Here is a 26,339-nt window from a genome sequence, read left to right as displayed (position 1 = left end):
TCTGGAATTGTGATGGTTTTGCCTCTTCCTTTCCAACTTTTGATTTTTCATTTTTTTTTCTTGTCTAACTGTGTTGGCTAATATCTTCAGGACAATAACCAAGAAGGATAACAGTAGTCATTCTTTTCTTGCTTTTGATGTAATTAGTTATTAGTTTTCTCCACTGTATTGGTTTTTGGACTGAATTTTAATTTTTTGTCCAGAGATTGAATTTTGAGATTTGGAGAAAAGTCTATTTGAAACACAAATCTTGAATCAGCATTCATTATTCCCAGTGGCAGAATATTCAATGAAATTTTTGTTGAAGTTTCAAATGACAGATAAACTCAGCCAATTTTCAGCACAATTCGCCAAAAAATCAGAAAGGCTCTTTAATATTTTTGCACCAATTAATTTTATTTAGCACAATCTGTGTCATCTAAAAATTAGGTGTTTTCCCCCCCATCAGTGTTTCCTTATTTATGAATATTTCTAGAAATCCCTGAAAATTTCTACTTAAGTTTTTCTGTTTTAGGCAGACATCACACTGACACGACATTAAAACATTTGTCTGGGGTCATGATAGAAGAAAGCTCATTGTCTCTCCTGGGGCCACTGGGAATTGGCATGAATGTCATTCTGTGGCCACACAGGAGTGTCTGGAGTTATTCCTGAGGTAGAGTTTCAACGACAAAGCTCAGAAGAGCACAAAGTGAGGAGTAATGATTAAAAAATTAAGTGGTGATATTATCAAATAATAGCTTTTGAATAATACTGTGTTATCAGGAGAGAAAAGGATTCCTTAGAAATGGGACCAAGCCCTGTAATTCTCTCAAGGAACTGTAAGTTTTAAAGAAATATACTTAATGGAAGAAGAAGGACAATGGCTCATGTGACAAAAAATATCCATTGTGTTGCCTGTTTTGGGTAAAATAAAACAAATATCTAAGCCAAGCAAGAGGGTCACTTCAGTTAGTATTTCTGCTCACAAATGAGGAATATCAAACTCTAGGATGGTTGGAGTTTTCTCATGGTTTGTTTCCATGCCACTTGCACATCCTTGCAAGCAATCAAAACCAGAATTTTCCAGTCATTGTTATTCACTGGGGTTCCCCAACATAGGCTGTTTAATTGAGATGGTATACCTGAACAGCTGCAACCAGTTCAGCTGGGTACGTAGATATCTGGTCCAAAGCTGAACTTTCCTGGCTTTGAAAAGTTTCACTGGAATACAGACTTGTGAAGTGTGTCAATTTATGGCACTCCGTGACTTTGTGACCAGCAGAGTCCTTGCTCAGAGGCTTGTAGTGGTTGACAGAGGTTAGAGCCTTGTTCATTAGTTGTTCTTTGGTTCTTCTGGGTGTGGCCCATATGGATTCTGACTTGTAGCAGAGCTCTGCACTGTCTTTCGGCATTTGGTTGAGTAGATAATGAATATGCTTCGCATTAGGAAAATGCCAGCAATGACTGCAAAATAACTCCCATAAACTAAAAACTAGAGAAAAACAGAGTTAATTAGACACACATGAAATATGACTATCTATGTTATTGATAATACATAGTGATGCTGTTGATTTACTTGGATAATGAGGTAACCGAGAATCAGGATCTTAATATGGATCTTTTAGATGTGCACAATGATCTCTTTTCCCCTCTTAGAAGAACCAGGCATGAAAGGGTAAGCAATGCAGTACTGAGAGTGTGGGCTCTGGACTCAGGGTTGCTTGGATTCAAATTCTAGCACATGCCACCAATAGTGAAAGAAACGCTAAATCCCACTGATTTACGTGTCTGTGTTTGGAGGATAGTGCAATGCTATATGTAATGTCTCCAGGAATGAGTTTTCGACACTGAGGTTACTTTTTACCTGCCTTATCCCCTTTTTTTCAGATCCACATGTAAAATGTGAAATTGGACTAATTTTAAGTCTCTCAGTACTCTAAGAGACTTAAAAGGGAAGTGAACTCTGCAGCCACGCACCCCTTCCCAGTTGCATCTTAGTATATTGTGGTACTGGACCACGGGGGAAGGAGGAGACATAAGGGGGACATGAAGGCAAGAGTGTTACCTGATAGGGTTTTAGGGACCAAAGGCAAATGCTAACCTATACTGATTACTGCTCAAAACCTACTTGGTTTTACAGTTGATAGTTAAAGGCATGGCTAATTTTACTTTATTTTATTTAAGTTTTTTTTATGTGGACCATTTTTAAAGTCTTTTTTGAATTACAATATTACTTCTGTTTTATCTTTTGGGTTTTTGGCCGTGAGGCATGTGGGTTCTTATCTCCCTGTCCGGGGATCAAACCTGCACCTCCTGCATTGGAAGGTGAAGCCTTAACCACTGGACTGCCAGGGAAGTCCTAAGGCATGGTTTATTTTAAAATTTGCCTAGCCAAGAAATTCAATACTGCCAGTGGTAAGGTTGAAAAAGCCCTCTGAGATGACCAGGTTATTCTACATCCCCCCTCAACTGCGTGAATAGGAAAATGGAAGTACTGCAGCTTACCTGAGTGTGGACTGGCAGCCTCAATCCTCCCTGATCTACTACGATCACGGTTATAACAGTCTGAATCACCAGGGCGATGAAGGTGTTGATTCCAAACACCAGGGCGTAGCGTTCCACACTCAGATTAACTGCGATCTGAAACCTGTCATTCAACATAGAATAAGATTTTTAACGAGAACGTACATGGGATTCTTATCTTTAAAAGAAAATGAAGAGAAAACAGTGTCTTGTTAACAGCACTTTTTGTCTAAATCTCCTCCAGTATAGACAAAGAGGCAGAACAAGGAAAAAATATATACTTAAAGGCTGAATTAAAATATACTTAAAGGAAATATGGCAAAATTCTTCCTATCCAATTTAACGGTTCCAGAAATTGAACCTAAATGTTCTTCCTTTGAGATAACCCATATTAAACTGAGGCCAGAATTGGAATTGGAATTGGAATCATCTTCCACTTCTGGTTTAAATCTCATAAGAAACCTGTTTTTTATAATTATATAGATATTGAAATCTTATTACAAAGCACTTTTGAAAGACTGGCAGATATATGTTATTTATAGTTCTTCCTTGGAATGCAGGTAAAAGGCTTTCGGTTCTGAATATTCTTAAAATGAAAAGAAACAATGTCATCTTACCTTAACAAAATACTCGCCTTAAAAAAAACTCAAGACACATGAGTTTGATACATTAAACAGATACCCTTTGGTGAAAAAAATGAACTTGCCTCAAGTTTCATCTCTTTCCTTTGTTTCATGATCTTTTCTCAGGGTCCACATTTCCGTGTTTTGTCAATCACTTATCAAGCATTTTTCACAGACTAAAACTCAAAACTTTATAAAGCTTTTGGCTCTACTTTCATGTGATTTGAAATTCAAATGTTTCTTATCTCTTTTGGTTAATACCAAAGCATATATCCTATAGTCAGCTTTCTCTGCACTTATATATAGAACCAAATGTTTTTAATCGTTAAAAAAATGATCTCTGGGATTCATAGTTTCTTGTAATCTTTGCATCTACTTTTTTCAGTATCCACCTTGCTGAAAATATTTTGTTTCATACAAAAGTATATGCCTGGAATTACTCAAGCAACCAAGTGAAATCAGAGGTGTAATCCAAACTTAATCATTCAAAATCAAATTGCATTACACCATGCAAATTGGCAAACTGTTTGAAATAAAAATCACAACCTGACCATGTATCATTGCCTTTGGTTTATGAACTTACAGAACTTGTTTCCCTTGCTGATTAATATTAGCAATATTCAGTGAGCAATTAAATGAAAAGATGGCTCAATTGTGCCTAATTTAATATGAAGTAGTCAACATTTAATATTGCAATTGATTAAAATCCTTCCAAAGTTCTCAAAAGAATTATAGGAATACAGAAAAGAGAATATGGTTTAGTTTTAGGACTGGGAAGAAATGCTTAGTAATACTTACACTGCTATGGTGATAAGAAGCATATAGCCAGTCTTGAATAACAAATAGCCTACATAACACGCCCATATGCTGGTCGTGTAATGCATGAGAAATAGAGAGCCTGCGTTGACAACCGAGAAGATGGCCAGAGCCAACTCTCCCAGAAGATCCCAGTTGACTTTCACATAACCCACTGCAAAGGAAGCCAGGGCCCCTAAAGAAGAAACATTAAGGAAGATCCAACATATTGACTTTGCCCATGGGAAACATCAACATGTTCTCTTAAGAACTCAGGTCTCAGGTAATTCTGAAAGATAAACATATTGCTTTCCCAATTCGTGAAAATAGTGTGATCCACCTAAATGGGGATTTATCCGTGTCTCAAGCATGTTTTCCTTTGGCTACTCTCTTTAATTTCTATTCTTTCAGTCATTTAGTTGTCACACTTTTAATTAGCATCAACTACATGCCAAGCACTGTTCTATGCAGAGGGACTAGAAAGGTTCCTAACCACCCACAGAGTGGGGAGAAATGATACATAAACTCAGTCACTTAATACAACATGCTCAGGGCAGGGATAGATAAAGGTGAAACAACTGCTCTGGCAGTACACCTAGCCTGTTCATATTTGCCTTTCTTTATTGTCTTTCTCAGTGATAGGTAACAGATACGTTGCATCAGGTAGTAAGTTTTAGTCTTTATTACTAATCTTTCTTAATTTTACTTCTAATCTCCATCTTAATGTCTTCAAGATCTGGCTTAATTTACTTGAGGTTTTGGGTGAACAATTTACAGAGTTTAAGAGATTGAATAATTGACAGTAATTAGAGTTAGTAATTATAGTTCTCTTTAACAAAGTGAGAGATATTTATGTTTCAAATTATTGAGATTTGATTAACTTTTCCACATGTGATCTAGGCAAGAACCACACTGCAAAAGACATAAAGTTACTTTTCTTCCCAGAAATTGGAATGTAGGAGTGATAATTTCAGTGAACTAACTCTAGTACAGTCTTGGTTTCCAGGAGTTAAACTGAAATCTCCTAAAAGCGAGACAATAATAAAACAGACACCACATGAGGTTTCTGAAAATTTATGTAAAAGAGGGTGTGGAAATCTCCTACTTCCTAGAAAAATACCTTCAAAGTCTTAGTTGAATTTAAGTTTCCATTAACCAGGATATAAATATTTATTGTAGAGGGAACTTCAAAGGCAGATTTTCCTCTGATATTAGAATCCTGACTCACATAACATCTTCCACTTCTGATTTAAATCTCATAAGAAAGCTAATTTTGAAAATTTGTGGTGTAGAGCCTGGAATTGCTTAAAGATGGGCACTAGCTAAATCAAATTCTTTATTAACAAAAACCCTTCCAGTGATAATTTGGAAGTCTTAAAAGTTCAGTTAATTTTCTAAAATAATAAAAACACCTTTTTTATACACAAGATGTCTATTTTCTCTTTGATATTAAAAACAATCCTGAAAGAACAGGGGGCATTATTAATACTTTTCTTGATGATGAAATGGAATCTTGGGAATCTGACTAGAATGTGATCACTTGGTGCTGAATTCCGAGCTCTTGAGTTACCAGTAACTGCAACACATTAAATAGAAATGTCCTGCCCCTCTTTGTGCCCCACTGCCTTCTATTCCTGGAAAAGATTAATATGTCTTCTGAACAGACCTAATTTACCACCATGGAGAATTTAGCAACTGGAGAAATGAACTTAGTGGGGGGTAGCCCGTCAAAGGAAGATCAAAGTTTACTTACCTCCAAAGGTTGCAATAGCTTCTACTGCTCCATTATATATTATGGAACTGTGGCCTGGTGCCTTGTAATCCCACAGGACTTGAACATAGTTCAAAACCTGGTTAAAACCTGCTGTGGAAAAAGCCCACCATAGGGACCAGTAAAAAAGATGTTTTGAGGAGTAACACTCCTTCAAATCTTGTAACCACTGCACAAAAACCCTCAAAGCTACACTTTCTGGCTTTGAGCTGCTCCAATGGCCATCATATGAGTTCCCTGAAACAGTGACTACTTCTTGTCCACCTGGTTCATGATCCTTTTGAGGTTCCTCTAAGACAGCATCCTTTCCTGCTGGCTTTGGAGGAGCTTCTTTGCTGGGTTTTGCATGAAAAAACATGCTCTTCTTAGGCATTGGTAGGAAAAGTGAGAAAAGGAAGGCCATGGAAACAGAGGCCAAGGTTATGACGTTGAGGTAAAAGTATGATAGGTTGGCCAGGGATACCAAGAGTTGGGCCAGCACTGAGGCCGCCGTGTAGGCCACCAGCGTGGCACTCCTGCAGTAGCCACTCACTTTCTGATAATGCTCTGGGCTGACCACGCTGTAAATGTAGGCATAGTAGGCCACCTCGGTGGCAGTGACCATCCCATAGAAGAACTCTATGACCTGCATGGTCTTCACTCCTTGGCCAAACAAGAGCAGCAGCCAGGTAATGATGAAGCCGATCCCTTGTAGGTTGATGACTGGCTTGTAGCGGACGTAATCCGTGAGGATAAACACCGGGAACAGCAGCACCAGATATGAGTATGTCCACACGGGGAAGATCTCATTTGTGATCTGCAGAGTTGAAAAATGGATCCTGTGACCATGAAGCACCAGGAAGTGAGGAGGGTTACCTTTCTCAGATTCGTGTATTACTAAGGTACATGTCGCTTGCCCGATACAAAAGTCTGCATCCAATCAAATAGGGTATTCTCCGTATTATGAGAAAGCACAATAGAAAACTGATTTTCAAGGAACCCAGTAAGAAAGGAGAGCTCCCCACACCCCACCAAAAAACCCACTTCATATACTTACATGCATCTCCGTAGAAGAATATATTGGCTTAATGTGCAATCTGAGCTATATTAAATTTATAATAGTATGTACACTAGAGCCCAGGCATACCTCATTTTATTGTGTTTTGCTTTATTGTGCTTTGCAGATATCGTGTTTTGTTTTGTTTTGTTTTTCACAGATTAAAGGTCTGTGGCAATCTGCATTGAGCAAGTCTATTGACACCATTTTTCCAATAGCATTTGCTCACTTCATGTCTTTGTCACATTTTGGTAATTCTTACAATATTTCAAGCTTTTTCATTATTATTATATTTGTTATGGTGATCTATGATCAATAATCTTTGATGTTACTATTGTAATTGTTTTGGCTTTTTTTAGCAATAAAATATTTTTCAATTAAGGTATATACTTTTTTTAGACATAATGCTATTGCACACTTAATAGACTATAGTAGAGTGAAAACATAGCTGTTTCTTTTTTTTGCGGTACACGGGCCTCTCACTGCTGTGGCCTCTCCCGTTGCGGAGCACAGGCTCCGGACGCGCAGGCTCAGCGGCCATGGCTCACGGGCCCAGCCGCTCCGCGGCATGTGGGATCTTCCTGGACCGGGGCACAAACTCGTGTCCCCTGCATCGGCAGGCGGACTCTCAACCACTGCGCCACCAGGGAAGCCCCATAACTGTTTTATGCACTGGGAAATTAAAAAAAAAAATTGTGTGATTGCTTTATTGCAATGTTCACTTTATTGCGGCGGTCTGGAACCAAACCTGCAATATCTCTGAGGTGTGCCTGTAAACTAGTTAAAAATTGTTCAACAGACACTTGTGGGTTTTTCAGGCTATTAAAAAATACTATTCTCTTCTTGTTCAGAGATAACAACACTAGATAAAGCAGCTACAGTGTTAGAATAATCCAGCAACCTTTACCTTTATGTGATTCATCATTATGGCAAAAATCTCAGCCTTGCAAGTCTGGATGAACACCCATATGAAGACAGCACAGGGTAAATCATCTTGCAGAATTATGGTGTGGGAACAAGCAATGCATTTCATCTCCTTCCTGGCCAAATTTGCTGGGTTCCCAACCCCGTTTCCCTCCAATTCTACTGATTTGTCTCTGCTTACTCAATTCTGGCCTCAGTTTAATATGGGTCATCTCATGGATTTAGTCAGAAATGCATGGCACCTCAAGGTTCATTCACAGAAAGGACTGAAGAAGTTGTTGATCTTTGGGGCGTGATGGGTACAGGTGCAGGTCAGCTGCATTAGACTTTGTTCTGTGCCCCCTGCTTTCTCCAGCAACCTCAGTGGGTTCCTGTTTCAATGACAGGGGAATGTTCAGTGATTTGAAAGGCTAAGGTAACTGGGCTGCACCTTTGAGGTCCAGCTGGTCCATAGTGGTCAAGGAAGCAGACCCCTGGGGCTCACTGGTTGATTCTGGATGTCTATCTGTTGTTAGCTTTGTCTTAATAGTGACATGCTTCCATCTGGGAAACTTTGAAACAGAGTTGCCCCTAAGTGATTTTACACTACAGTAGAATAAGCCTGCCCTTCCGTCCATACTACTTTATCACCAAATAAAGCAGCATCAGTGAGCCTTTCAGGTGAAGCCACACACTCTACAGTGTTTTCTTAGCTATGGCTGGAGACTATAAAACCAGCCCAGGGTAATTCTCCGACTGGGTCAGTGCACTTTCTTGTTGCACTTGTCATAAAAAAAAAAAAAAAAAAGAGGTGGATCCTTTGAGTAAGAGAATTGGGACTTCTGGGGAAGATAAAGCTGGGAGATAAAGCTGTTAATGTCTCACCTGCTGATAAATAGTTTTTCAAAATGGAGTTAGTGTCCTAAACAAATGCTACAATTTTTAAACAGATTCTGCTTATACCCCAGCAGGCTAAAAGTTTATTAGGACTAGATCCTGTGCCTGGCATCATTGATTTTATTTTAGGATTAGTGTAATAGAATTAGGATTAGTATAATAGAATCAATGAAGACTCGACATGTTCCCATGCATTAAGCCTAATGTTAGAAGTCTACAAAAGTGAAAATATTTATTACACATGCAATGTGTTTTGGTTTCCCACTTTTGCAAGTGTGAGGAGGAAAGAGTAGTTTGAACAGTTCTATAAAATAACACATACTATGAAGATGGGATTCATTGAGGTCAGTGTTAATCTTATTTCCAGTTGGATGAAAACCTCACTCTAGGTCCTTGTTTGAGTCCTGTAAGATTAAACCACATCAAGATATGTATGTATATTAACTCACCTCTTCACTGGTCAGGTTTTTATCTGGCCCAGATAAATACGGCATAAGGAAGGGTTCTGAGGGTCTCATCATGGAGAAGAATCCAAACAGGCAGAGGATCACAGTGGGATAAATCCAGGAATGGCTCGCTGAAGTTTGGAAACAACTCATGGCTGATCAAATGGAAACAAAACAAAATTAACTGATGTTTATTCTTTCTGGCATCCTGGATGTCATGAAAAGCTCATTTCTAAATGTTTAATGAAAGGACAAAGTTTCATCCATCTGAAGCTGACCTGAAAAGGTGAGGGATGAATAACTGCGTTCAAATAGTCCTTAGGGGAATTAGTCAACCCTCCTTTGCCAACAAACTTCTTACTCATTATTGCTGCGGGAAGAGTCCCACTTCTTTAGTGCTCTCCGTCATAAACATGGTAATAAGTAGCTACTAACAATTGGTAAACAATGGGCCAGTGGATGTTTAAAAGTAAGTAAAACATTGGCTAGTGAATTACTGGTGTACAGGCATACCTCAGAGTTACGGCCGGTTTGGTTCCAGACCGCTGCAACAAAGCAAATATTACAATAAAGCAAATACCACACATTTTTTGGTTTCCCACTGCATATGGAAATTATGTTTACACTGTACTGTAGTCTACTAAGTGTGAAACAGCATCATGTCTAACAGAGCTATGTGCGTACCTTCATTAAAAAATACTTTATTGCTAAAAAATGCTAACCGGCATTTGAGCCTTCAGCGACTCATAATCTTTTTGCAATGTTAACATCCAAGATCACTAGTCACGGGGTCACCATGACAAACATAATAAAAATGAAAAAGTTTGAAACATTGTGAGAATTACTGAAATGTGACACAGAGACACGAAGTGAGCAAATGCTGTTGAAAAAGTGGTGTTGATAGATTTGCTCCAGGCAGAGTTGCCAAAAACCTTGAATTTGTAAAAACTGCAGTATCTGTGAAAGGCAATAAAGTCAAGTGCAATAAAACGAGGTCTGTCTGGACATGACCTTCTAGGAGGTCAAAACCAAGAGAACAGAGACTGAGTTGCTCAAGGCTTCTTCTGTCTGCACACTTTATTTTGCACGGAAACTTCTGACTCAGAAATCTTAATACACTGAATGTATTTATTTACACCTTTTCCCTCCATCAGGCTCTCCCCTGATTAGTAATTTGCTTGACACATAATAGACCTCCAAGTTATTTTTGTTATTTGTGTCTATGATCTGAGAATTTATAATTCTTCAGTTAAAAAATTAAACTGGATAAAGCTCTGACTTGCCATTTTTTCCATATTTCCCCCCTTTTCCATCCTGGTGCTAACTCTGGGCTGGGAATAGAAGGTGTCACGTCTTAGACTGTTATTCCGCTTTTCTTTTTGACTGGGCCCATCTCATCTCTAAGTCTGGAGTTTCACACCACTCAGTGGGGCAGGTAGCTCATTAACAGTTCATACTCAGTTCATACGTTTTTTCCTAACCCAGAAATAAAATTGCTTGAACTTCGCATTTCAGACAAAAACTCCAGTAGAGGATTTCATTTATCACTGCACAGAAAAACCAGAACAGCAAAGCCCTTATTTTACGGTGGCCACGTTTGAAAACATCTTGCTTTTTCATGGGGATTACAATGTGCAACGGGAAAGCTCACCCTCATGCCTTCATATTTTGGATCGAGCATTACTTTGTAAAGGGGACACATTTTTTGGTGGTCTTGCGCATGGTTAAGTTCTCTAAGTCCTAGGAAAGAAACTAACCTGCTGTATGATGCTTTTCTGTATCTAATCTAACTAAATCCTCATAAAAACTATAACACACAATAATTTCCCAGATTCCCAGGTGAGGATATGGGAGATCCAAGATGTCCAACAACTGACTTCAAACCACATGGTCAAGATTTGAACCCAGGTCTTCCTGGCTCCCAGCTCCAGGGTCCTGTCACCTGCTCCACTTGGCCTCATTCTGGTGGCCTTCTTCCTTGGCTGCTGTTATCAACCTAATGACATCCTCTCCCCACAGTGAGGGAAGTGATTTTATGAACACATTCATGCTGAAGAGTATGGCTTAATACCCAGAGCTTCCAGGGGCAATTACAGGTTGAAAGTGGGCCAGAGAGAGGGGAGACGATGCTCACTCCACAAGAGCAAGGTGGGGTGGGAACTCTGCTAGGGGCTGAGGAGGTGGGGGACCTGCTGAGTTACACCACTGGCCTGCCACTCACCCGACCCTTTCACAAGGTGGTCCCAGACAGCTGCGTCGTTCCTCTCTTAAGTTAAATGAGTTTGTTTCTGTCAACAAAACCCTTGATGAGGCTGAGCAGAGATCAGGGGAAGGATATGGACGTGGAAGTGGATTACAACAATGTGAGCAATGTGAACTTCTTGCCAAGAGCGTATTGGATTTGACGGTCCTCTACCTCCTGCCTCAGCCTAGAATGCACGGGATTTATCTTCTTCCTGAGTTGCTACCAGGGTTTGTGAGTAATGTTCTTATAGAAAGGGCTATCCTGGGTAGGCAATTACTGAGGCTTGGCCATCTTTCAAAGGGTAGTCTTAATGGGGTGACATCGGCTGACTCTACATCTAGAACATTCTTTCCATCTGCTGACCATGGATTGTGCACTAACTCCACAAGTCGTTGTTCTCTCTGTGCATCCCAGAGACCTAGGACTATGCCCGTGGCTCCTGGGCTGAGAAGAGACCCCTGGCTCATCTGTCTTTCCATCTGACAACTGTCCTCCCATCCAAGTATTGATATCAACCAGGCCCGACCCTGCTTAGCTTCCGACATCAGGTGAGATGGGGTGCGTTCAGCGTGCCAGGACCATAGACACAACTGTTCTAATAGTGCTGCCCCATTGGGTTTAGTTGGGAAGGTCAAGCAGAGAAAGACAGTATAAGTAAGCAGGAGGGCAGAGCCTTTTGTCTGTTTGGGTCATTGCTCTATCCCTGTGCCTAGAAGACCTCTCCACACAGTAAGTCTCGTAGAAGGAAGGGGATGAACCTCTGAGAAGCAGGAAAGCTCTGTCTGGATTTCCTGAGGGCCCTTCCTAGTAGCATCAGGTAAAAGCCAAGGAGGTTTTCAACTGTACGAGCACCTTGCATTCAGTTGCTCATCTGTAAAGTGGGACAACAATGCTACCTGCATGCGTGGGCTTTTTGTGGGTACCAAGGGCTTTGATACCTGGAAGGGACTTGGCGCCTTGCTGGGCACAGAGCTGCCGCTCAAACATGTCATCTTCCCTCCCTCGGCTCTCTCCACATGGCAGGCCCCACAGTGATTCGGGCTTAATGAGGAGAAAACGAGGGAGGGTGTCTGAGTTTAGCTGAAAAGAACTGAGAAACACCTGGGTGGGGGGGTCACGCGTGGGCCCGAGGATGCTGGGCTTCCTTCTCTCCTCCTTTTCCAGCCCCTTCCCACAGAAACAGACGCATGCTCCAAAGCTAGTTTTTCTGCCGGAGAAAATGAGAGAAGGCATCTAAGCGAACACGCTCAGGAGTCCTTTAACTGAGGAGGGCTGAGTAGAGCAGCTGGAGTCTCCTGGTTGAGCTGCAGCAGGAGCTCCTACACCCTTTCTGAGATCCTGTCTCACCTGCTGGTGATTCTTCAGCCTCCAGGGCCACGGCCCCTGTCCCCGCCCGCTGCCTGCTGCCCCCTGGGAGACTCTGAGACTCTGGGCTGCTGGTATCTGGCTGTTCTTCTCCCTCCCCCCACCCACTGCCCAGGGTCTCCTCGTCAAGCACTTGCCTCACCGCGTAGCCCTTCTCAACCCTGGCCAGTTACTACGACTGTGAACTTTACTCGCGTCGTCATCACCGGGGGTTTGGCGAAAATACGGCTTCCGGGGCTGCAGCCCTAAAGTGGGATTCAGTAGGCACAGCGAGGCCTAGGCATCTGCATTCATAGGCGCTGAGTGAGTCTGATGCCAGAGGCCCAAGAACCCCTCCTCCCTGATCCATGCACCGGGCTGAGCAGCTCCACGCCACAGTGTGGTGGGGGAGGTGGTGGAAACCATCCAGGGAGCTTTCCCACACCTACACATACACCTATTACCCCCAAATTCTCTGCTGCACCTCTAGGCCCTGGAGAGTCCAGGACGGGTGGAAGAATCCTCAGGGGATTCCGACGTTTCAGATAGGACTCTCCAATCCTGCCCCACACACTATCCCCTTGACGCGCACACAGCACTCCGTCTGTGACTTGTTCTGTCCCATCCAACCTAAACTGCTGATCCAACAGTGTCTGTGTTCAGCCCTGAACAAAGCACCATGGCTCTGGCTCCTTCAGTCACCACAGCGATTAATATATATTTAAATATGTATGCATCTTTTTATTATACATTTATATATATTATGTTAAATTATAATATAATGTTAATATATTTTATTATATATTTGTTATATCAAATTATATTATATATTTATAATATATTTATATTATATATAAATATAATTTATATATTATAAAATTTATATATTTATGTTATGTATAATATAGAGTTTATATATTATATAAAATATATTTATATATATTTACATATTACATATAAAATACGATATATTTATATATAATATGATATATAATTAATTATAATTCTATATTATATAATACAGTAATGCCCAACTTATCAATGGTTCAACTTAGGATATTTTGACTCTATGATGGTGCGAAAGTGACATGCCTTCAGTAGACAGTGCACTTTGCACTCTGAATTTTGATCCTTTCCCAGGCTAGTGACACGTGGTCTAACCCATCCCTTCTCGTCATGCTGGGCAGCGGCAGCCTCCACTCAGCCAGGCGATCAGGGTGAACCACCGACACACTTACCACCTTTCTGGACCCTGACAACCATTCTGCCTTTCACCTTCAGTACAGTATTCCATGCATTACATGAGACATTCAATACTTTAGTATAAAACAGGCTTTGTAGTAGATGATTTTGCCCAACTGTAGACTAATGTAAATGTTCTGAGCACGTTTAAGGTAGGTGAGGCTAAGCTGTGATGTTTGGTAGGTCAGGTGCATTAAATGCATTGTTGACTTAGGATATGTTCACCTTCTGATGGGCTTATTGAGGCCTAACCCTAACCCTTGTAAGTCAAGGAAGATCTGTTTACAATATATTATATATATAAAATTTACATAAAATTAGGATTGTTCTAAGGATTAGAGACAAATAATTATATAAAGCAACTATATTATAGATTATATATATATATATGGCCCCCAATTTCTCAGACGTGGGAACTGAACCTCCCCAGAGCTCATGGCCACTCAGCTAAAAAGGGTTAAATCTGAGTTCAGGGTTGGGTCTGTTGGCTCCAAGTTTATCTTACTTTTCCCTGAGGGGTAGATGCCTCCTACTTCCGTGGCACCATGCCCACCATCTCGACATTTTCTTCTCATTTCCTTGCCAGCTACCCCAAAAAGCGCTGTCAATATGGGCTCTAGGATTCCAACCGAACAACCTGGGTCCCGCCCAAATCCTCTCTCTTAGTGGAGAAGCCTGGGGCTACTGGCCCCACAATGCTTGGAAGTACTAGTTATCACCTTTTGTTTTTATCTTACTGAGGAGATGCTGCTCTTTCTGTCATCATGACCATGACTATGATAATCAAATCACTTATGCAATTTCTTTCTACAATTTTTACATTTGGAAAATTATTTTAAAATTTTACATTGAAGTACAGCTGATTTACAATATTGTGTTAGCTTCAGGTGTACAACAAAGTGATTCAGTTTATATATATATATATATATATTTTTTTTTTTTCAGATTCTTTTCCATCATAGGTTATTACAAGATATTGAAAACAGTTCCCTGTGCTATACGGTAGGTCCTTGATGCTTATCTGTTTTACCTATAGTAGTTTGTATCTGTTAATCCCATACTCCTAATTTGTCCCTTTTGCCTTCCCTCTCTCTTTGGATAAAAACAAGCTTGTTTTCTACGTCCGAGTGTGCTTCTGTTTTATATATACATTCATTTGTATTATTTTTTAGATTCCACATATAAGTGATATTATATAGTATTTGTCTTTCTCTGTCTGATTTATTTCACTAAGCATAATATTCTCTAGGTCCATCCATGTAGCTACAAATGGTAGTATTTCATTCTGAGTAATATTCCATTGTGTATATACATACCACATCTTTTTTTTTTTTTTTTAACACGTTAACTTATCCTTCCTTCCTTTCTGGCTGCATTGGGTCTTCGTTGCTGCACACGGGCTTTCTCTAGTTGTAGCAAGCGGGGGCTACTCTTCGTTGTGGTGCGTGGGCTTCTCATTGCAGTGGCTTCTCTTGTTGTGGAGCACGGGCTCTAGGCATGCGGGCTTCAGTAGTTGTGGTGCGTGGGCTCATTAGATGTGGCTCACAGGCTCTAGAGAGCAGGCTTGGTAGTTGTGGCGCACAGGCTTAGTTGCTCCGTGGCATGTTAGATCTTCCCGGACCAGGGCTTGAACAAGTATCCCCTGCATTGGCAGGTGGATTCTTAACCGCTGTGCCACCAGGGAAGTCCCATACCACATCTTCTTAATCCAATTGTCTGTTGCTGGATACTTTGGTTGCTTCCATGTCTTGGCTGTTATAAATAGTGCTGCTATGAATACTGGGATGCAGGTGTCATTTCGAATTAGTGTTTTCATTTTTTCCGGATATATACCCAGGAGTGAAATTGCTGGATCATGTGGTAGCTCTATTTTTAGTCTTTAAGGAATCTCTATACTGTCTTCCACAATGGCTGCAAATTATTTTAATTTTTCTTTGACAATTTTGTGAAGTAGATAGAGGAGGTGGTATTGTCCTTGTTTTATATATAAGGAAACTGAGGGCCAGAGGCAATAAGATTTGTGCCGGTTTTCACATTTAACCAACATTAAAACCTGAACTTGGACTCAGTTTTTCTAATTACAAGTTCAGTAATCTTTCCTCTTACACTGTGTTGAGAGTGCCTGGCTATATCCTCAAAATTCCAATTCAAATTTATTTTAAATAGTGTTTTTCAGATTGTCAGTATCAAAAAATTTTAGTGGGTTGCCAACAGGATTAAAAAAAAATGTTTCAGAAAAACATTAAATATCAAAGCGTACTCCAGAGTATGCCTGTGTTTTCCAAAACTTCTGTTTGGAATATATCAATACAGTTGACCCTTGAACCAGGGGGGGTTAGGGGTGCCTACTTTCCTTGCCGTTGAAAATCCAAGTATAACTTATAGTCAGCCTTCTGTGTTCGCAGTTTCACCCTATCCATGATTCTGGATCCGCGGATTCAACCAGCCAGCTTGGGCACTACTGGAGTATTTACTATTGAAAAAAGTCTGTAAATAAGCAGACCTGTGCAACTCAAAACCGTGTTGTTCAAGGGTCAACTGTATATATATATGACCACACTGTACATTATACTGCTGTGGATACAGCCAGTGGTTAGAAGTTTCAGAGGAAAGAATAAATATTGAATGACATCCCTCATAAGCACACCTGTTTACATCATCATAGAACACCTATTCTATCTGGAAGGACCACAGCCTTCAGGGCAATGTACCATTCTGGAACAGGCTGGGTTTTTTGCTACTTGACCACTTATCATTCCACTTGAACCCCATAAAATTATCCTCCTTCTAAAGAGTACTCTAAGCTTCCCTTTGCTTCATTGAATCTAACCTGAGGACATGAATCAGGTTGATTTTCTGAGTTGGCACTTTTGAAAGATGTTTTTCTTTCCCCTTTCTGCATTTTCCAAATAAGATAATCCTTTCCAAAGCTGCTCCCGTGGCAGTAATTCTCACATATTACTCACATGCTCCGTCACTGTTGTAAAAAAGGTACAAGGACACTGTGCGGGCAATAGATTAAAGGAGAAAAAAAAAAAACAAAAAAACGGCAGTCTCCAAACAAAAGTCAGCCTATCTGGCTACCGTGATAGGTTAAAGGAGAAAAAAGAAAAAGAAAAAAGGACAGTCTCCAAACAAAAGTCAGCCTATCTGGCTACCGTGACTCGAAATCTACAATGAAGACGGCACAAGTAACATGAGAGGCTGTATGAATCAGCAGAGACTTGGAGCAGCTACATCTACCATAGAGACTTCCTTGGTGGCCTGGGGTGCCCTGGAGCACTCTTCAGAGGGTGAACTCCAGCTGACACAGCAGATGGAGCAGGTGAGCCCTGAGCTTTAGCCTCTGCTCACTCCTGAGCCACGGTGGCCCCAGGCAGGTTGCAGTCTCCCTGTGCCTCCTACCCCGCAGGCCAGACCCAGCTGTGCTATCTGCACACATGGGGGGCACATCACACGGGCCCTGGGCGTACACTGCCATGTGCACCACTGGGGTGACCAGCCAGCCCATGTGACCTGGAACGAACCCCAAAGACCACCAACACCTTTGTGATGGGAAGCGACCCACCTAAATTACTTTGGGATCTATGTGTTCCTTTCTCTTTTTGCTGGCAGGGGGATAATGATTTTTTTTCTTTGAAATCCACAGCCATCCCACCAGGGATCCTTCATATTCTACTGTTAAATCTTCAGCATCTCTCAATCTCTAATTTGGATCTAGTCCTAGAAGTTCCCACATTTTTACTGCTGCTTCTCTTTCTTCAAGGTATGTAGAGACAGTAACCTTAATATAACAATCCCCTTCTAATCTGACTTCATTTTGAGGTGCTCAGAGACTTTTCTTCATCTCCTAAAAAAATTAAGATTTACTTTCGACTATGATCAAATTGGGCTGGTTGTTTCCATCTGCCTTGGAAAAATTTTTCTATGCAACCTCTTAACTGTTTTTAGTGTCTTGGTATCAGAGTTCAATTTTTCCTCTCCTCTTTTATTCCAATAATTACTATGTTGTTGACTTTTTCCATTTCTTTTGTTCTTTAATCACATCCTTAAATCTTTCCAACTGGTTTCAGGCCAACACTCTTTTCTATGTGAATGTGCATAGCTTTAGGAATAATCCTAAGTGTTTCCCTAATTTATAATATCATCCCTGAAACTCCCATTTTTCTTATATTGACTGCAAAAGAAATTCATTTGTCATTATAATTCTATGGTATGGGGAAAATAAAACTTTTTTTTAATGGAAAGCAAACAAAAATATTGACTTTGTTGCCAGGATCCCATTTTGAGTGAGTTTCAAGGTTAACCTAGAATGCACATTTCCTGGTTCCTCTACCAGGGAGTCCAGAGCCCTCCACTTTGCTGTATGTCCTTCAGTTAGTCTTAACTTGTAGACTCATTGTGTGAAATAAACCTTTTCCATGTTTGTGCACATAAAAATTTTCATGTATTATTCCTGTATACCACAGGGACCCATATTGGGCCTATGACAACTTGGACTTCATCTAAATTTCAGGCATGGACAGTGTCCTATTTCCTAACCCATAGGCTGTGAATATATACATAAAAATTCTTATGGCCACAAATTTCTAAATATATATTTCCAGTGGCATAGGACAGGCAGCTATTAAAAAGCAAGAACTGTAGAAATTGACGCACACCAGTAGGCTTCCTGGCTCTGAGATCTGGGTGGACTTCCTAGCTAAAAAGGACCTTAGTTGATCACATCCCCCCACCCACTCCCAGAAGATGGAATTCTGCTCCCAGAGCCAAAGTTTTCAGAGCGGCGGGGCTCCCTGAGGCAGGGGTCAAGACCTTCCCCCAAACCGGTTTTGCAATGGTTCCCACAACAGAGGGCCTGGAGTATAAGGGACTGGGTCAGCAGAAAGGATTCATTTTATTATATCCTCTTCCATGCTTGTTTAGAAGATGCTGCCAGAACTCAATGAGATGCTAATAATTTTGAAGGAAACTATCTAGAAGCCTCAGTCTCCACCCAGTTCCTATGCACCCCTCCTTACTAATCATTCCATTCATCTCGGAGAGGGTGCTTGACAAGACGACCAGCACCCGACCAGTGGGCATAATTTTCAGAACCTTCACTGTAGTCAGAACACCTATCTCAAATACCAGAGCAAGAGATTGATAATTTAAAATAATTATGAATCTCACAGCCTCTAAATTCCAAAGGGCTTGGGCAGTGGGGCAAGTAGATGACATTTGCAAAAGGTTTCACTCCCCAAGGCCCAAAGCTTTTGTAAAAACAGAGGTAGAACCAATATTTGTTACGTTTTCCAAAAAGCTCAAGCTCCCCTTTTGGGTTTTCAACACTGCCAGGCCAAGCTTCTCCACCAGCTAGAAGCAAATCAAAAATTTAACCACCAAAAACTGAAACATTCGCTTTTTGCTGATTGAGAATAACAACTAATTATGCTTTTTAATCTACTTCCTACTAAAACAGAAGAAAATATGATTTTGAGTAAGACATCCAGCTCAAAGAGCTGCAGTCTGCTTAAGTCAAGACAAGGCCGTGCTGGAGGAAGGGCCGGGGAAGTGACTCCCGGGAACCGCTTAGCTACTGTTCTCTTCTGCAAAGTCAGGGCTGGAGGGTGATTGCAGCGGTTTCTAGCAAGCTACTGCATTTTAGCTGTGACTTCATCGTATTTCAAATGCGTTTTACTTATCTCTGTCTCACTTCTCTGCAGAAAAACGAATTTGACCTCGTAAACTCTAGTATCATAGAGGACCATCGAGAAGAAAACGTATCTCTGTGACCTAAGGACTGGTAAATATTTCATTGCAGTGACAGCAAGGACACAACTTGAAGAAGAGTGATACATTGAATTTCATCAAAAAAACCATATTTACTCTTCAAGAGTTACCATTAAGAAACTGGAAAGAAAAACCACAGAGAGCACTTCCCAACCACTAGAAGGTCTAAGTACAAAAACACTAGCATGCCAAATGTTCACAAAGATTTAGAGCAACTGGGTTTGTACACGTAGCTTGTGAGAATGTGAAATGGTACCAACTCTTCGGAAAACCTTTTGGCAATCTATACAAGAAAGTTCAAGTATTGATAATAGCAAAAGAAAAAAAAGGGAAGCAACTGAAATGTCCGTTAAAAGGTGAATGAATAAACAATGCTGTATATTTAAGCAACCAATACTGACTTAATCAGCAATAGGAAGGAATGAACTATTGCAAAAATTTGGTTGAATGTGGAAAACATTATGCTGTCCCAAAGAATCAAGACTTAAAACTATGATTCCATTAATACATATAAAGTCCTAAAACAAGCAAAACTAATCTGTAGTGGTAGAAATTGGATCAGTGGTTGCCTGGGGTAGGAGATGATAAGGGAGGGACTGACTGCAGTGGAATACAAGGGAAATTTCTGGAGTGATGAAAATACTCTACGTCTTGATTGTAGCGCAATTACAAACTTACATTTGTCAACATTCATTTGCATTTTATGTACATTTTATTATACGCAAGTAAACTATACCTCAATAAAGATAATTTGAAAAAAAAGAACGAATCATTGATACTTGGAATAAGGCAAAATAAATCTCAAGTATTATGCTGCCTAAAAAGAATCCAGACACAAAAAGACACCCTTATATGATTCTACTACTGAGAGAAATCAGAACAGTGGTCACCTCTGGGGGCAGGTGGGGTGGGAACTGTTTGTAAAGGGGCATGAGGGAATTTTCTGGGGGTGATGAAATATCTTGATAATATCTTGATAAATATCTTATATCTTGATAAGCTATAGTTACACAGGTGTATACAATTATAAACACTCAAACTTAAAATCTATACTTTATATTGTGTATACATTATACCTCAGTTAAAAGAAATACACCTGCTTCCCCCCCATCAGAGCATTTTGCTGTGTAGGACTCCCCAAAAGTTGCACTTTTCTTATTGGTGCAACAATTAAGGTTTTTCCAAATTCTACATCGGGGCAAGGCCTCTATTTAATCCAAAAAAATAACATCATCTTTGAAACTGGGTCTGTCCTAGAATATTGGAATGGAAACAGTGACCATAAATCAAATCTAGGACAGACCAGCAAACTTTGTAAGTCTGGGCACATATAACATCCTTCAAAATAGTACAGATAGAATCAGAGTTACCTGCTCCTTCTGTGCCCTGAACCTAGTCCGGTTTCCTGCCTTGAGATCCAGCTTCGGCTCCTTCCTGCTGCCAGCCGCTTCGAGTCCCTGTCACAATGCCCCTTCCTTTCATTGGCGTTTCAAGCCCTCCTTCAGAATGGAGCTGTCAGAAGCAATGGCTTTGTATGCACCAAACCTCACCCCCCTTCTGATGGCTTCATACTCTGGAACCCACCCTGTTCCGTAGCCACCCTCTTTAGAATGCCATTGAATAAAACAGGCAAAGAGATTCAGATCTCTCTAAAACACAGATAATTAGGGAGGTAAAAACAACAAAGCACTCCCCTCTGAGTGCTATTACTAAAGTAATCTAATTTAGTCTCTCTAGAATTTTGTATGAAGTGACTTAGAATCTAAGGAAACTATGAAGTAGTCCTATATCACCCACCACCCACTCATAATCCTTCAGGTAGCCCCCTTCCCCCAAACCAAACCAAAGTGAAACCAAAACCATGGAATCAGCACTGAAATGAAGCTCACACACAACTTCCAAACTCCACACAACTTTAAAAGGTAATTAGGTCCAGATATTCAGTATGCAGGCTCGAATAGTTCTGCTTTTGGTCAAAACTACAGCAAGAGTAGATACAGGTGACCTTTAAACTGTACCCTTCGAATTCCATTTTATCATATGTGGCACTCCTTTTTTACTTGCACGAAACATATGCTGAGGAATTAATCATCCCCTCCCAGATTGTTTATTCTCTGTATGTCTATGCTTAGATCAATCTGGTCTTAGGTGCAGCTGGAGGAATATGCCTATCAAACCATCACCCTGGCGAAGTCACCCCATCGCATCTAACCACTGAAATGCAGTGTGGTAATTAGTCAAAGGCACGGGGTGGGGTGGAGGTGGAGGGAAAAAGTGCTTCAAGGAAAAACTAGGCATTGTCTGAGCTATTTTGCAACTCTGCACAGTAATTGTAGTAACTCAGAGGCAATGTGAAATAACTCTTGTCTGTAGACGTGAAAATGAGTGCTGTCCAAGGAAGGTATAGCCTTCTTCCCCTCACCTCCATGGAAAACCAGTTTTACCTCCATTTCAACATTCCTGATCTATAAATGTTACCAATTCTTTGGATTCTCCTTTGATCTGGTTCTAACAGCCTCACCAGTTTCCTCATTAATGAGTTAATAAAACCTTTAACATGTGTTTATTTTTCAATCTGTATGAGAGTCATAACTATCTCTTTCTGAAAAGTATCTTTTAATACTTAAGTATTCACTGTGCCTCCAGCCCATGCAAATAACCTCCAATTTATTCTTCTGAATCTAAATGATTTGCGACTAGTTGTTAGATTACCGAATGAGCTTTGATCTTTTGACATCTCACTGCAGACTACCCAGCATTACGCTTGTTTATTTAATTTTTTTTTTATTGGGATACAGTTGTTTTACAATGTTGTCGTAGTTTCTACTGTACAGCAAAGTGAAGCAGAGTTCCCTGTGCTATACAGCACGTTCTCATTAGTTATCTATTTTGTACATATTTTGTTTATTTAATTCTTTCCCCTAGGTTTGTGTTTGCGGTAGCCAGTGTGGTCCCGTGGAAAGAGCATAGGTTTAGAGTCTGAAGCCCATGTTCCTCCTGGCCCCGCCCGCTCATGGCAGGCATTTAACTTTTTCCAGCCTCCTCTTAAAAATGGGGACAATCGGGCTTCCCTGGTGGTGCAGTGGTTGAGAATCTGCCTGCCAATGCAGGGGACACGGGTTTGAGCCCTGGTCCGGGAAGATCCCACATGCCGCGGAGCAACTAGGCCCGTGAGCCACAACTACTGAGCCTGCGCGTCTGGAGCCTGTGCTCCGCAACAAGAGAGGCCGCGATAGTGAGAGGCCCGCGCTCTGCGATGAAGAGTGGCCCCCGCTCGCCGCAACTAGAGAAAGCCCTCGCACAGAAACGAAGACCCAACGCAGCAAAAATAAATAAATTAATTTTTAAAAAATGGGGATAATCACAGCCACCCCATAAGGTTATTTCAGGAACTGCTCCATCTGGTTCTTGGCCCATATGAGGTGCTCAACACAGCTTCCTTCCCGTCTCCCTCATGCAAGCACGCCTTGCATATCCAACCAGAATGAACACAGCTGGGCCCTCATAGTTCAGAGACAGTAATTTCAGAAAGGTACACAGTAGCTAATTTCACCTAAACTGCTAAGGGGCAGTGAGCCAAATCAATTCATCTTTAAATACTTAGGCTTGAATTGCATTTACCATTACCTAACCTTGAGAAACCACTGTTGGCCCATAACCAATAATGACTGAAAGAAATTAGTATTTTTGTCCATTTCAGCTACCACTAAGACAGCTTGAAAAAAAAAAAAAACCATGTAAGCGTACTTCCCAGCTACCGTGAGTGGGTTCAATAAAGGTAATATTGCAATAAAGCGACTCACAGGAGTTTTTTGGTTTCCCAGGGCATATAAAAATTATGTGTACACTATATCATATCCTATTACGTGTGCAATAGCGTTGTCTAAAAAACCCATGTACATACCTTGATTTTAAAATGCTGGGCTTCCCTGGTGGCGCAGTGGTTGGGAGCCCGCCTGCCAATGCAGGGGACACGGGTTCGTGCCCTGGTCTGGGAAGATCCCACATGCCGCGGAGCAGCTGGGCCCGTGAGCCATGGCAGCTGAGCCTGCGCGTCCGGAGCCTGTGCTCCGCAACGGGAGAGGCCACAGCAGCGAGAGGCCCGCGTACCGCAAAAAAAAAAAACAAAAACAAAAACAAAAAAACTTTAATGCTGGGCTTCCCTGGTGGCGCAGTGGTTGGGAGCCCGCCTGCCAATGCAGGGGATACGGGTTCATGCCCTGGCTCGGGAACATCCCACCTGCCGCGGAGCGGCTGGGCCCGTGAGCCGTGGCCGCTGAGCCTGCGCGTCTGGGGCCTGTGTTCCGCAACGGGAAAGGCCACAGCATCTCAAAATACTTTAGTGCTACATAAATGCTAACCATCATCTGAGCCTTCAGCAAGTGGTGGTAGTAACATCAAAAGTCACAGATCACCATAACAAATACAATAATAATAAAAAAGTTGAAAGTACTGTGAAAATTACCAAAATGTGACACAGACACAGAAGTGAGCAAAAGTATTTAAAAAACTCCATAAAGGGAAGAATGTCTGTATTTGGAAGTTATGTTTTGGTCTACTTAAAACACGTACCTTAACGAAGACATACATTTTGCCTTACGAGACACCAATATGTTCTGTTGTCTGCAGAGGCAAAACACTTCTGTGTATTTTTAGAAAACATTATTTCCTTCACCCTTTTCAAATTTTAAGCGCTCCACGAGCTCAAGCCTTTTGCATATTTACGGCAGCAACATGGACTTGATAAGTAATTGTCACACGTTTTTAATGAATTAGGTATCCTTTCCAGAAATATTGTTGTAAGATACGACTGTTATTATTTTAAAATTTCAGTTAAAGTAGTCTCAATAGGGTCCCGGATCTCGTACCTTTAAAGTCCCCTTTCTTTTCCTCACTAAGACCTTTACGACATTCTTGGATGGGGATTTTGAATAGTGTGCTAAGATTTCTTTTTAGTTAAAAGCTGTGACCATGGATGTAACTATGGGGAATGCTGGCCCTTTACCAGAATTCAGGTTTTATTTAATCTGCTTTTCCAGATGGTTGAAAGTAGCAATTCTAGCCAAACCTACTTGGGCAAATCTCAGCACTGTGGATGGCAGAGCTATGGATCCGAAGGGGAGTAGCAGCAGGAAGCAGCTGGCTGTCCGCCAAAGGCCCAGGGATGTAACCCAGGCCAGTCCGAACCCTCCTGCTACAGCGCAGGTACCCGCCCCGCTCAAGCTCCCGAAACTGGGGGAAGGAGTGGCGAGGCGGCCGAGGGATGAAGGTATTTCTTCAATTAATTTACCTCTTGGAGACATTCTTACCTACAGGGGGGGATTTCTGCTCGCCAACTTGCTCACAGCCCGGGATATCAAGCCCCCGGGACCAGCACCCTCAGCAGTCGGGTATGATGAAGCCAGGCTCTAAAGGTAGCAGCGGGGGCGGCCCCGGAGGCGGGGCAAGGGCGTGGCCGGCCCTTCTCGGAGCCGGTGGCCCCGCCCCAAAGTTTTGTGTGGGCTCTTTACAAGCTTCCAGAACCTTTGAACTAGAGGCGGGAATCCGCGGTCTGCGGGCAAACAACTCTGTACCTGAAAAGACCAACTGAAAGTATGTTGATACCCAACGAAATAAAGCAAGATGAGCAGAATGCAGTGTCGATCATCTGCTTACAAATATGTCATTTCGTATAAATCCATCTATTCCAAAAATTTATGAGACAGGCTCAGTCATGATTCCCATGTTGCAAATAAAGTGAGCCTGAAGGAAATAAGACTGGTAAATAGAGAAGCCTGGATTTTTGTCAGAATATCCTAGTTCCAGAGCCAATGTTTATAGCCATTGTTTTTGTTTCTGTTTTTAACGGTGGCGAGGTGGTGGTTTTCTGGAGCTTTGAGAATTTTCTAATACAAATAGTCCATTTATCAAATACTTTTTATTAAGCAGAGATTTTTAAAAAAGCATTATGAAGATCTCATTGGTTAAAATAGAGTTTTGTTTAAAAAATTTTTCTCTTTATTTGTTGCTGGGAATAGAAAACTCTCTCCAAAGATGAACACTGCTTGGTTTCTAAAGGCTCCTAGTGAGAATGGAATTGATTAAAAGTCTCCCCAGGCGTCTTGGGTCACTAAGTCCTATTGGCTTAGATTTTCTATTCTCATCCTCCTGTAACTTTTAAGAAGTCTGCCCATAAATTACCAGGATGCACCACAGGAGCGGCAATGAGTATACTGTAGGGCCCTCCCAGGGAAAACTGAAGTTTTCTTAAAGGTGAGGGTGTCATGCATTTCCTCTACACACCTCCCCGAGAGACCTCCTCACCTTGGACCTTGAGAAGTTTACTGCTGTGCTTCTCCGATCTCTCTTAGCCATAGTCTAAGCCAGAGAGAGATGATGAGGGATTCTTTCATTCATAGAAACCTAAATATATTTGCTGAGGAGATGATGTGAGGACTCCATTCTGTATGATCCAGTGGTGGGAGGGGGGTGGGTGAGGGCATAGATGACAAGGGATGAGCCATGTGTTAACAGCTGTTGTCTTGGGTGATGGTTCTTAGGAACTTCTTGTACTGTTCTCCACTTTTGTGTGTGTTTGACATTTTCTATGATTAAAAAAGTTTAAAAAAATCATCTGTTCATTATGAAGCTATTTCTTGAGTACATACTATGTGCCAGTCACTGTTCTAGGTGCTAGAGAAATGTCAGTGAACAAGAGTGAGAATCTTTGTACATTCTAGTTGGGTGTGGGGTGAGGCAGAGAGATTGACAAAGGGTAAGC

The 26,339-nt window shown here is 41.3% G+C and overlaps 1 protein-coding gene across 1 annotated transcript; it reads right to left on the bottom strand.

Annotated features, from left to right (window-relative positions):
* Nucleotides 1–375: 375 nt before the first annotated feature.
* Nucleotides 376–24,968, bottom strand: SLC19A3 (solute carrier family 19 member 3). The gene is made up of 6 exons (XM_024740546.1): nt 24,889–24,968; nt 8,980–9,131; nt 5,677–6,490; nt 3,927–4,119; nt 2,488–2,629; nt 376–1,474 (listed from the first exon to the last, which is right to left on the bottom strand). The coding sequence occupies exons 2-6, from the start codon at nt 9,127–9,129 to the stop codon at nt 1,316–1,318; spliced, it is 1,458 nt and encodes a 485-aa protein (XP_024596314.1). The 5' UTR covers nt 9,130–9,131; nt 24,889–24,968; the 3' UTR covers nt 376–1,315.
* Nucleotides 24,969–26,339: the final 1,371 nt, after the last annotated feature.

Source organism: Neophocaena asiaeorientalis, unplaced genomic scaffold (assembly GCF_003031525.2).
Source record: "Neophocaena asiaeorientalis asiaeorientalis breed wild unplaced genomic scaffold, Neophocaena_asiaeorientalis_V1.1 scaffold388, whole genome shotgun sequence".
Classification (NCBI taxonomy): Eukaryota; Metazoa; Chordata; class Mammalia; order Artiodactyla; family Phocoenidae; genus Neophocaena; species Neophocaena asiaeorientalis.
Note: the sequence above shows the minus strand (reverse complement) of the source record. Positions and strands in the feature narration are given on the sequence as shown.

Bases quoted from the DNA above. Each gene is read 5' to 3' on its own strand.
- SLC19A3 (XM_024740546.1), bottom strand. From the start codon at position 9,129: ATGAGTTGTTTCCAAACTTCAGCGAGCCATTCCTGGATTTATCCCACT. The intron at 4,120-5,676 runs GTAAGTAAACTT...TTTCTTCTTTAG, and splicing joins AGCTATTGCAACCTTTGGAG to GGGCCCTGGCTTCCTTTGCA. The intron at 1,475-2,487 runs GTAAGCTGCAGT...GTTTTTCTCTAG, and splicing joins GGCTGCCAGTCCACACTCAG to TTTTTAGTTTATGGGAGTTA.